Source organism: Pseudorca crassidens, chromosome 15, assembly GCF_039906515.1.
Source record: "Pseudorca crassidens isolate mPseCra1 chromosome 15, mPseCra1.hap1, whole genome shotgun sequence".
Classification (NCBI taxonomy): Eukaryota; Metazoa; Chordata; class Mammalia; order Artiodactyla; family Delphinidae; genus Pseudorca; species Pseudorca crassidens.
In genome coordinates this window covers 73,261,972-73,274,781 of record NC_090310.1, presented here as the reverse complement: position 1 = coordinate 73,274,781, position 12,810 = coordinate 73,261,972, and the positions used below count along the sequence as shown (strand labels likewise).

The 12,810-nt window shown below is 51.0% G+C and overlaps 1 protein-coding gene across 2 annotated transcripts in view; it reads left to right on the top strand.

Moving 5' to 3' along the window:
• JPH2 (junctophilin 2) overlaps window positions 1–12,810 on the top strand; it is a 61,210-nt gene that overhangs the window by 24,830 nt on the left and 23,570 nt on the right. The window contains exon 2 of one of the 2 annotated variants that reach the window (XM_067708198.1): window positions 232–1,021. The exons of the other annotated variant lie outside the window; for it this stretch is intronic. Within the exon in view, the coding sequence (XP_067564299.1) occupies window positions 232–1,021 (790 nt within the window). The remainder of the gene's footprint in view (window positions 1–231; window positions 1,022–12,810) is intronic. 2 annotated transcript variants of the gene reach the window in all.

The following is a 12,810-nucleotide window of genomic DNA, read 5'->3' as shown; positions in this document are numbered from 1 at the left end:
CTCGTGGCCTCGCCACGTTCCCACCGACGGAAATATTCACAGCACTCCGCAGACTTCTGGCTGCACGCGTTTGTTCTCCCACACTCATTCACGCAACCTCACACGCTCGGAGCCTCACAGGCTTCGGTCACTCCACCCTCCCTGCCCCGCAAGGGCCTGGCCCGCCCCCGCCCCGGCGCCCCCGGGGACCCCGTCCGGCCGCCCCACTGACCGCCCTCTCCTCGCCCGCAGGGACGTACCAAGGCCAGTTCACCAACGGCATGCGCCATGGCTACGGCGTGCGCCAGAGCGTGCCCTACGGGATGGCCGTGGTGGTGCGCTCGCCGCTGCGCACGTCGCTCTCGTCCCTGCGCAGCGAGCACAGCAACGGCACGGTGGCCCCGGACTCGCCCGCCTCGCCGGCCACCGACGGCCCCACGCTGCCCGCGCCCGCCATCCCGCGTGGTGGCTTCGCGCTCAGCCTCCTGGCCAACGCCGAGGCGGCGGCGCGGGCGGCCAAGGGCGGCGGCCTGTTCCAGCGGGGCGCGCTGCTGGGGAAGATGCGCCGCGCCGAGTCGCGCGCGTCCCTGGGCAGCCAGCGCAGCCGCGTCAGTTTCCTCAAGAGCGACCTCAGCTCGGGCGCCAGCGACGCCGCGTCCACCGCCAGCCTGGGCGAGGGCGCCGAGGGCGCCGACGAGGCCGCGCCCTTCGAGGCCGACATCGACGCCACCACCACAGAGACCTACATGGGCGAGTGGAAGAACGACAAGCGCTCGGGCTTCGGCGTGAGCGAGCGCTCCAGCGGCCTCCGCTACGAGGGCGAGTGGCTGGACAACCTGCGCCACGGCTACGGCTGCACCACGCTGCCTGACGGCCATCGCGAGGAGGGCAAGTACCGCCACAACGTGCTGGTCAAGGGCACCAAGCGCCGCGTGCTGCCGCTCAAGAGCAGCAAGGTCCGCCAGAAGGTGGAGCACAGCGTGGAGGGCGCCCAGCGCGCCGCCGCCATCGCGCGCCAGAAGGCCGAGATCGCCGCCTCCAGGTAGGACCCCGGGGGCGGGCGCAGATGGGTTGTGCCCCGCTTGGGGAAGAAATCCCGAGCCAGGGCAACCTAGGAGGCCCTGTTTCGGCTTCTTTCTCCATCAGGGGCTCCTTCATGACTCTGTATAGAGGACTCTATATAGAGGGTTCATTGGAGGTGCTTCGGGATCTCATGTCACCTGTTCATCTATTGTCCAGACATCCATCCATCATCCATCCATCCACTCAGTGACTCCCATCCGCCCATTCACCCAACCCCTACCTTCACTTTTAAACCTTACATTCACCCAACCGTTACAATATCAACGTGAACAACCATCTGTCTACCCACCTATCCACCCAGCCCCTTAACTTCCTGCTTACTCATTCAACCACCCAGTCACCCATCCAGCCACCAGCCATTCATCCAACCACCCAGGCACCCATTCAACCACCCATCCATCCCCTCATCCCCAGCACCCACTTTCACTCAACTTCTCCCATCCACTGAACCACCAGCCATCCTATTCAACCATACGTCCATTCACCCAGCCACCTTCATTCACCCAGTTACCTCCATTTATCCAATCACCCCATTACCCAGTCATGTTTCCATTCACCGAAACAACATCCACTCCCACCCACCTAGCCAGCCATCCAACTCTCCATCCTTTATGCATCCATCCAACCGCCTTCATCACCCAACCATACTTAGATCCCACAATCCATCCACCCTTCCATTCACTAAACCACCTCCACCCACCCATCCGCCAGCCCTGCGTCCATCCGCCCTCCATCCATTCAGTACCTACCCTTTCATCCATATTCAAGCCCCTCTATGTCTTTTTATTGTACTTCAGAAAAAGTTCCAATGTTGCCTTCAAAGATTTATAACACCTACTGTGTGCATGGCACTATTTTAAGTGGTTACAGGTATTGACTCATTCAGTCTCCTTAACAGTTTTATAGTATTGGTACTATTTTTATTTCCATTTTACAGATGAGCTAAATGAGGCATTGAGAGATAAGGTGACTTGTCCCAAATCACCCAGGTAGCTAGTGGCCAGGTCGTAGGTGGTTCCTCCCCTCCTATCCAGCCTCCTTTTCTACCACCCTTTCCTTGGACCTGGATTTTTTTCTCTGTACCAGTCACACTGGCCTTTTATTATCCTTCTCTGGTTCTTCCTGTCAGAAGGCTTTTTTTCCTCCTGGTTCCTTTGCCTGGACTGCTCTTCCTTTCTCTTGCTGCCCCCTTAGTGTCTATTCCTCCTTCAGAGCTCAGGTCAAGCTTGACCCCCATAGAGAGCTGATGAGGCCCAACCCCCCGTCACAGGCCACCTCTCACTCAGCTGCGTGGATGTCTTCTTAGAACATCTCACAGCTGCAACTTTATGCTGTTTATGTGATTTTCTTTTAACCTAATACTTATAAGGAGCTTCCTATGAGCCAGTCACCATTCTGAGGTCTTCACATACATTAACTCATTTAATCTTTACAAGATCGTGAGGGGGTAGGTACTATTATTATTCCCATTTTGCAAATGTGGCTGAGCTGCGGGGACAGCAGAGGGGGCGGCGGGACAGTGGTGACAGGTACTAGCCTGTCCCAGTGCCTGTAGCCATCCTGCTGGCGGCTCAGAATGAAGCGGGCTGGAGGCTTTCGCACTGCGGTCTTCAGGATTAAGCAGACCGAGGGCCAAATCTTGGCCCTACCATCTTTTAGCTCAGACCTGGGCAAATCAGTTTGCCCGTCTGAACTTCCATTTCCCCATCTGTGGTGCCGCCATTGCTTAGTTGTATGTTCTTGGCTAAGTCAACCTCAGTTGTCTCATTTATAAAAATGGGGTTGGTCTGAGAGTTAAGAAACATAGTGCAAGTCCAGTGGTTCACAGCCCTGTCATGGCATGAGTTCGCTTGGAAGCCAACTTTGAGATGGAGATTAGCGTGCAGGAAGTTTATACAGGAGCGCTCTCAGGATCAACACCTGTGGCGAAGGGAAGGCGGCAGGATTGGGCGGAGGGAGATGCCGGGCTGCCGTGCAGTCTCCACAACGCATCAGCCGACCGCAAGGGGCAGCCTGCAGTGCAGATGACCTTCAAAGTTATCCCAAGTTGAAGTGAGGGAGCTGGATCTTTACACCCTCTGCACTGGATGCAGGCTAACGTCCAGAAAGGGGTGTGACCTGGGGCTGGATGGCTCTTCTCAGCCAAGGGCAATCCCTGGACAGGACTGACAGCGGGCAGCAGTCTGAGCAGCTGGGTTGGGGGCAGGGGGAGGGGAGAAAGAAATCCTTGGTTCTGAAGGGGAGACTGGGTAGCAGATCCCATTGTCTACTACAGTGCTGGCCACCTAGCAAGGACTTCATCAATATTACTAGTCATTGTCGTCCTTCGATGAATTCATTCTACAGATGTGGAAACTGAGGCTCAGAGAAGGAAGACAATATGATTTAGCCCACCTGACAAGCGAGTGAGAGAAGCAGGGCTTCAGCCCCTGGCTTTCTGATTCCAAAGCTTTAACCAGCACATTTTCCCACTCTAAACTTGGTAAACTTTAAATTGTCATGAACGTATGCGTAGGTAGTATCATTAAGGCAGAAAGAAGGTGTGGGTAATTTTCTTAAGACTTCTTGGTTAGGGGCAGAGCCAGGCTTGTGACCAGGCGATCATATAATTTATTGTCCAAACTTGGACACTTTTATGAGTAAAAGGGGGCACTTTTAAAACATAACACTTTTATGTTGTACTGATTTTAGATTTACAGAAAAGTTGCAAAGATAGTACAGAGAGTTCCCATATACTCTCCGCCCAGATTCCTCTAGTGTTAACTTCTTTCATTACAGTAATACATTCATCAAAGCCAACATTCATACCTCACTGTTACCTAAACTCCAGACTTTAAGGTGGTGTCTGCCAGCTTCTTCTACTATAAAGTCACCATTTTCCCCTTTCCCTAATTTAATCTTTGGAACACAGACATCAAGTTCAGCCCATATTCAGGACGGAGAAGGGTCTGGAATTAAGCTCTACCTTTTGGAGGGGGAAGCATCCACATACATTATTTGGAATCCTTCTGTACGGAAGATTTGTCTCTTCTTCCAAATGGAACATTTAAAATTATTATGCCAAGTGTATATAGTTACGACAGGTGTAAGCCAGCACTGTCTGGGGCCACCCTGGGACACAGCAGAGCTTAGATTACGTAAGAGCTGAAGCTCTTGATTTGGAAGACCAAGAGTTAGCATTCTGGCTCTTCTACTGAATTGCTATGTGACCTTGCCCAAGTTGCCTCACCACTCTGAACCCTGGATCTTCTTTCTTCCTAGGGTTTTTTGGGGGAGTAGATGAGCTAACGCCTGTTAAACGCCTGGCACAGAGCAGCCAGCAATAAAAGCAGTCATTGCCAGCATTTAACATGTTTGCTTTTAAAAGTGAGGAAGTGGAAGCTTGGAGAGAAGGAGGGATTCCCCCAAGCTCTCCACTGCTGGGGGCAAACTCTTGACCCTCTCTGCCCCTTTGCTTTCCCGGTCCTTCCTGCCAAGGCTGTGCCCTTGAACATGAAGGTGTTGAGCTGCCTCCAAGAAGGCTGCCAGGCCCACAGCTGGGCACTGAGTCTCTGGAGTGAGAAGGTGGTACCAGCTTCCTCCGCGCGGTGCCACTGGGAGGGGAGTGTAGGGGAGATTTGGATTCCTCATCCTGGATGCCCGCGGGGCTGGTGGCATGTGGGGGGCAGCTGCCTTACTCGGTTTTAAACTCAGATTGAATTTCCAATTAAGGTCATCTTGGGGTTAGGAGGAAAAGCAGGGTTGTCTTTCTCCTGGGGGCTTTGGTGAGTATTCGGGCTGCAGAGAACAGAAAGCCTTCCCAGCAGCCTTCAGGCCCAGGCAGGCCTAGGGTTTCTGTCTATTGTGGCCTCAGGCTCCCTGTCCTGGGCTTACATGGAAGCTATCAGCTCAAAGTCTAGGATCAGGACAGCTTTCCCAGGGAGGAGGGGAAAGCTGAGAAGTCTCATCCTCTAAAGTGGGCGATGGATTGAAAATGATTCTAGATCTGTGCTGTCCAATATGGTAGCCACTAGGCATATGTGTGTGTCGAGCTCTTGAAATGTGGCTCATGTGAATTGAAATGTGCTGCAAATGTGAAATACACACTGGCTTTCAAAGACTTAGTAAGAGGGGCTTCCCTGGTGGTGCGGTGGTTAAGAATCTGCCTGCCAATACAGGGGACAAGGGTTCGAGCCCTGGTCCAGGAAGATCCCACATGCCGCAGAGCAGCTAAGCCCGTGCGCCACAACTACTGAAGCCAGCATGCCTAGAGCCCGTGCTCTGCAACAAGAGGAGCCTGCATACCGGCAGGCTTGAATGAAGAGCAGTCCCCACTTGCCGCAACTAGAGAAAGCCCGTGCGCAGCAACAAAGACCCAACACAGCCAAAAAAAAAAAAAAAAAAAAAAAGACTTAGTAAGAAAAGAATGTAAAGTAACCTAGTAATAATTTTTTATATTGATTACAGGTTGAAATGATTATATTTTAGATATAGTGGGTTATGGGCTTCCCTGGTGGCGCAGTGGTTGAGAGTCTGCCTGCCGATGCAGGGGACACGGGTTCGTGCCCCAGTCCGGGAAGATCCCACATGCTGCGGAGCGGCTGGGCCCGTGAGCCATGGCCGCTGAGCCTGTGCATCTGGAGCCTGTGCTCCGCAACGGGAGAGGCCACAACAGTGAGAGTCCCGCGTACCGCAAATAATAATAATAGTAATAATAAATAGATATAGTGGGTTAGAGAAAATGTATCATTGTAATTAATTTCACTTATTTCTTTTAAATTTTTTGAATGTGGCTACTAGAAAAGTAAAAAAAATTACATGTGTGTCTCACGTTATATTTTTCTCGGACAGTGTTGCTCTAGACCCATTCAGGGCCCTAAGGAGATAGTCCAACTCCTTCACTGACCAGATGGGGAAACTGAGGTACAGAAAAGGATAAAGAGATACCCATAGTCACTGAGTGATCAAGGGGGGAGCTAGCTTCATGGTTCCTGATTTTGTGACTACGAACTCTTTTTGTAATGCCTCTTAAGGTCGTGGATACTGGGCTGTGGAGGGAAGCTGGGATATTTGGGGAGGTGGCTAAACTTTTCTGGTTGTCATGACAACACCCTGATAAATGGCTCCCTTCTGGAAGGAGCACAGGGAGTGGTTCAGAGTGGGGCTCCGGCTCTGCCTCTTGCTGGCTCAATTTCATCTTCTCTCCAGACTTTAATTCTTTCATGTCTAAAAGGAGAATAATGGTATCTACCTCAAAACGTTTTCACAAGGGTTAAATCAGAGACTGCATATGCAGCACTCAGCACAGGGCTGGAAGCAGGACTCAATGAATGTTAGCTTCTCTTGTCATTGTCTAGGATTCTTGTTGTTATTGTTGTCATTGTGCCCCTGCAGCAGAGGCAGGGGCTGGCCTGCAGGAGATCTCAGCTGCCCCAGGGTGTGAGGCTTGGAACATCTCAGGTTTTTGACCAGGGTGGCATCAGTGTGGCCCTGAAAACAGGGCCCCCTGAATTGGTCTGTCCTCTGCTCCAACACCTCCCCACCCCCATTTCAAACTACCCCCCCCCACACAGACACACACCCAGATTGACCCTGGAAATTCCCAAGTTGAATGCAGGGTTAGAGTTGGCTTTGTGAGTTGCCGGGAGGTGAATTTCTCGGGTAAGTAGCTAAGAGCTTGGGTTATGGCATTGAACTGACCCAGGTTTGAATCTGGGTTCAGCTACTTACAAGCTGTGTGACCTTAAGCAAGTTACCTCACCTTCCTGTGTCTCACTTTCCCTTTCAGTCAAATGGGAATTATGTTAATTCTCTTTCAAAGTACTGTTGCAGAGAGTAAAAGAGATAGCCCATGTAAATGGATTTTGCTTTGAAGGCATGCAAGGAGATATACGCTGTTACAATGAATCCGGTTATGATGAATCATTTTGTACTGATCTGAGTCTCCCTGAGAATCATATCACCCCAAGGGAAGCCTCTGTCTTCTCTCACAGTCCCTACAACTGTTTCCCAAACTTGCATCTTGTGCATGCCAGAGTCCCAATTTTTGCTATATCCATGTATCACCTCTGCTTTTCAATTTAATCTCTATCTTTAAATCAACTTACTTCAAAATATGTACAATTATTGAAAAGAAAGACTTTCGACTCACAGCCTAGTGGCCAAGACAGAATGGGATTTGACACAGTCAGTGGTGGGTTAGAGGGACAAGTGAGCAAAGAGTTACTAACTGCCCCAGAGGTGGTCTGGGAGATTCCCTGCAGGTGATAGGTGACTCTGCTTAGGAGTTTGCAGATGGAGACGAGGGAGAGAAAGGTCATTCCAGGTAAAGCCACAGAGGTAGGAATGTGTGTGGTTTGTTTGGGAAGCCATGAGTCATTGGCAGGGCTGGTGTGGGTGGGGAAAGAGATTAGAGATGAGCCCGGGAAGGCAGCCTAGCACCAGGTGAGGATGGCTTTGAATGCCAGGTTAAGGAGTTTCGAACTTACTATGCAGCAGGCGTTGTTCTAAATGCTTAGCTAAATTCACTCATCTAATTCTAACTGTGGCACACAGAGGTTGTTAAAACATGCTCCAAGTCACATAGCTAGTAAGTGATAGAACTATAATTCTGGCCCCAGAGTCTGATCTTATCCAGGACAGTTTCTGCCACTTGAGATACAGTGAACTTCTCTCTTTCCTCTTTTTTTTCTTTTTCTTTTTTTACATTGTTCAGAAAAACATACTTGCTAAAATTTAAGGAAATTCAGAATAATAGAAGATAAAAAGCAATAAAACCCTTTTTCTACTTCTACCTCTGTTGCACCTCTGAAGTAACCATTGTTAACAGTTCACTTATAGCATCCTTCCATTTACCTATTCTGGTTTGTGTTTTTCTCTTTTCTTTTTTTTTTTTTTTTTTTTGCGGTACGCGGGCCTCTCACTGTTGTGGCCTCTCCCGTTGCAGAGCACAGGCTCCGGACGTGCAGGCTTAGCGGCCATGGCTCGCGGGCCCAGCCGCTCCGCGGCATGTGGGATCTTCCCGAACCGGGGCACGAACCCGTGTCCCCTGCATCAGCAGGTGGACTCTCAACCACTGTGCCACCAGGGAAGCCTTTCAGCTTGCTTTTAAACTTAACATGTTTTGAGATCTTTTCATCTTATGCACGTACTGCCTTAATCTTTTTAACGACTGCATTATATTCCACAGTTCGGATGTACCATGATTTATTTAGCCAGATCTCTCTTGATGGAGACTGAAACCATCTCATGTTTTTACAATTACAAACGAGGCTGCAGTGAACATCCTTGGCCCATATTCTTGCTCGTGAAGCTGGTTAAAGGGATGGCTCAGCCAGGTACCTTATCCTATCAGAGATATTTGAGCATCAGCAGAATGCATTGGAAATATAATGCCGTTAGCCCAGGTCTTGGCAAGGGACTGACTCTTGACGTTCACGGTCAAAATGTAAATTCTGTGTTCTCCCCTGACAAGGTCTATGGTACTCTTGAGTGGATTAACACAAACAAGCAAAACTCCAAATCACCCCTGTCAAAGGTCCCACTGCCCCTCCATATTTTTTTAAATAGAAATTTAAGAATAGTCGTTGCAAGGCGTGTCAAGTCATTAGCCTGCTGCAGTGTCCCCATGTCTCTGCCTGTCCCTGCTTGCACAGATATACTTTTATGGATTAAATTCCTAGAAGCGGAATTGCTGAGTCAAAAAGAACGTGCATTTTAATTATTAGCAGAACCCCAGTTAATCTCCGAAAGGGCTGTACCAAATTCATAACCCCCATCAACAATGTACAGTTGTGTGAGGGCGGTTTTCCTCACACCATCACCAACACCACGATTATCTTTCTTTTGCATCTTTGCCAAATTGTTTGAGGACAGTCAGGTGTTCCGTGAACACCGTCCACTGCCCAGGCCCACAGGGGCAAAAGTTTTCCCTTGTTCTGTTTCTGGCTCACCTCCAGAGGTTCTTGAATATGCGGTTCCACCGGGGGGATTAAACTCTCAGGGGGTGGCCTCAAAATGTTGGGAAGGCCCCCAGCCCCGGATTCCTGCCGCCCATCACATCTGTCCTTCAAGAACTGCCAGATGGACAAAATCCCTTTGCTCCCAGAGACCGAAGACTGGGATGAATGGAATTTCCTGAGTTGTCAGAGCTGGATTCTCATGATATACATGAGGCAGCTGTGACTCTAAGGCTGTGACTCTGAGCCGAGTGGTCTATGGAGAGGGAAGATCTTGCCTGGGTCCCTGGCAGCGGGAGATATTCAAACTGTGAGGCAGTGTTTTTGGGGGAGGCAGGCCTTCCAAGCTTGGAGAGGGGAGAAGCAGAGAAAAGACAGCATCACTCCCATCAGTCCTCAGAAAAAGCCGGTCAAAGGACATGGCCCAATGTGCTCATTTTACAGATGGAGAAACTGAGGCCTAGACAGGGACAGCAACCCAGTGAGAGGAGCGTGGCCAGGGGGCAGAGTGTGGGAGGCTCTTCTGAAACCTCAGTTGGTTTCGGGGTCACATTTAATAGGTCATCCAGGAAGAGGACAGGTCTCTGGGAGGCAGAAAGGAGCGTTTTGTCTCCCCACCCCCAGCCCTGTAAACTGTGCTTTCAGTCTGACTCTGGAACCTTTCCAGCTTGATACTTCAGCCTAAACAGCAGTCAGAGAACAGACAGGCAAACAGCCTGCACCTTTGGGAGAAAAATTCCCCTTTCCTCCAATGCCAGGGTTTCCCCATGTCCCAGTGGAAGGTCTGACCATGTGAAGCCAGTGCTTGGCCCTGACCGTGGCACCTGAGCTGAGCCCCAGCAGTGCCAGGGACTCAGGGGTCATCACCAGAAGGGCCTGGACACAGGGTGTTGGGATAACGGTAACAGTGAGAATAACGGTGGGGACCATAGGGTAAGCGCTTGAGGCCTCAGACTCAGGGTCAGGCTGCCTGCGTTCTGGTCCTGGACACTTGCTAGCCTTGCAGGCAAGTGACTTCCCCACAAACTTCCTGTCCCTCCATTTCTTCATCTCTAAGATGGGGATCATGAGAGGTCCAGTCTTGGGCATATGAGAGGATCAAGCACTTGGGGGGCCGGGCACAGGTCAGGGCCCTGTTCTCACTGCTGGGTACCGGGCTCTGTGCTGATTCCCTTTATATGCATCATCTCATTTAGTCCTCATGAGGGAGGTGCTACCTATTATATTAACCCATTTCACAGATGAGGAAACTAGCCCAAAGTCCCCGAGTAACTGACACAGCAGGGCTTCAAATTCTCTGATCTGGACTCTACCCCGTTAACCACTGCTGGAAGAGAAAGTCTTTGAGCTCCAACATTTTAGGTTACTATCCTGCCAGTCTGATATTCTGTGCCTTGACCTTGGTGTCTGGCCATGCTTTTGTATGGCAGAGTGGTTGAAAGCATGGGGAGGTGGAGAAATTGAAGTTCGAATCCCGCTGTTTCTTGCCGGCCTTGTGTCCTTGGGCCTTCCTAAGCCTCACTTTCCTCGTCTGTAGAATGGGGACAGTAACAGCCTGGCTCACTGTCGTGATGAGGACTAAATGAGATGATGTGTGTAGAGGACTTTATGTGGTCTCGGTGCTCGGTAAGGAGAGGCCAGTTTTATCATCGTTCTTCTTACCCAGAGAGTCAGGCGGGTGGAACTCGGAGAGGACAGCAGGCATTTCCTCCAAGCTTCGTCCTTCCCCAACTGCAGGCTGTTTCCCTCCCCTGGGTTTCCACAGCCCAGTCCAACTTCCGCTTGACTTCCTAAGTCCACACCAGTGAGTCCCTGCCATTGGGAGAGGAGTTAAAAATAAAGCCCAGTCTTTAAATCCTTCAAGTAAACACCCAGCTCTCTAAAAATAGCGCCTTTGTAACCGGTCTCTGGAGCCAGGTGGGGATTGCGGGATGGAAATTGGCGAGGCTGGTTCTTGCTGACAGGTTGGCGGGGGCCAAGCCTCTACATCACCCCGCCTTGCTGCCGAGCGTCTGGGCTTGAGGGGCAACCAAGGATCCCTTAGAATCTCCAGCCTCTTCTCTCCAGCCCAGAGCTGGCCACCAGTACCTCTCACTGCCCCACTGTAAGCGCCCCTTATCAGCTCTTTCTGCCCTAAACTCTCCATGCAACAGCTGGAGTGAGATTTTAAAATGTTAAGCGTGACCACGCCACTCTAGTAAGCAAAACCTTCATGGCGTCTTCAGTTTGGTTTCCCCTGAAAGCAGAGCCTGAGACAAGGATTTGGGTGCAGGAAGTTGATTTGGGAAGTGACTCCAGGAAGGAGGAGGTGAGAGGAAGTGGATGGGTAGAGTGAGACAGGGAAGAAGGAAAAGCCAATATAAATGTGTGTTATCGAGGCATCGCGGCAGCCACAGGGACTGGGCTGGGCTGGGACCTCGGTAAAGAACACACCCGAGATTGTGAACCTGGAGGATGGGGCAGGGGTGGGGGTGGTAGGTGGGCAAAGCATTATCCACTGGCTCCAGTCCCCTGTTCACTGAAGATTTCCCCCAGGGGCATAAATCCACTGCACTTCCGGGTGTGCTTGCACTTGGGGTCGGGGTGAAGGGGCCTCTTGCAGCATTGAAAGCAGGCTCTGGGTAGAACTCGGGAAGCTTGGGTGGGACCCTGGCAGTACCAGGGGCATCTTCCTGTACGTGGAACTGTCCTGCAAAGCAATGGGTGAAAGTGGGGGTAGACTGAGGGGCTGTGATGTGGGCAGCAGGGGTGTCTGCCCTTAGGAGAAATTTCAGATTCCCCTGCCTTGGCCCCCAAGACCCTTCCTGTCTGGCTCAAGCTTACCACAACAGCCCCATCTCACGCCAGTCTCCCCATCACTCACCTCCAGCCTCAGTTCCTCCAAAGGGCCGTTCTCTTTCCTGCCCATGGTCCTTTGCACGTGCTATTCCATGTGCCTAAAATGCTTTTCCCTTACTCTTGATCTTGCTAGCACCTCGTTTATCAGGCCTCACCCCGCTCAAATGTTTCTTCCTCAGGGAAGCTCTGAGCTCTTTCCTAGTCTGGGCTCCCGGTTATATGTTTCCTGTGTGCCCTGGCCTCACCTGCCACCCCGACAATTGTCCCTGCTCATTCTGTCTTCCCGACTACTTTGTATACTCCCAGAGGATGGCAACCCTGTCGGCTGCGTTCACTGCCAGGTGGCAGCACCCAGCACGGCACCCAGCACGTATGTGGGGCTCAGGAAGCATTGCTGAATGACTGATGTTAGGTCTCCAACATCTCATAAGGGGAGGCACCCTCCATTTGACTCAGTTAAGCTTTCAATCACATTCAACAAATATGTACTGAGCACCTACTGTGTGCCAGGGAGTGTTCTAGGCACTTAGGGAGGAAAACTTCAAGATCCTGGCCTGCATGGAGTTTACATTCTATCTGGGGAGACAGCACAGCAGACATAATAAATAAATTTTAGAGCACATGGGAGGGGGCAGATTGCCTTTCTAAATATGTGACATGAAGGAGTTGAATCAGTTAGCCAACCGGGTACCTGGGGGAAGAGCAGCCCAGTAGAGGGCAGAGTCAGGAAAAATCTCCAAGGTTGGCATGTGCCTGGAATGTTCTAGAAGCAGCAAGGAGACCAGCGTGGCTGACGTGGACTGAGAGAAGACGGTAGTATAAAAGGCCGGAGAGAGTGCATGGGTGGGAAGGGGACAGGTCGCTGCCAATGTGGGAGCCACTAGCTACATGTGGCAATTTATTTTTTTATTATTATTATTTTTTTAATATTTATTTGGTTGCGCAGGGTCTTAGTTACAGCAGGCAGGTAACT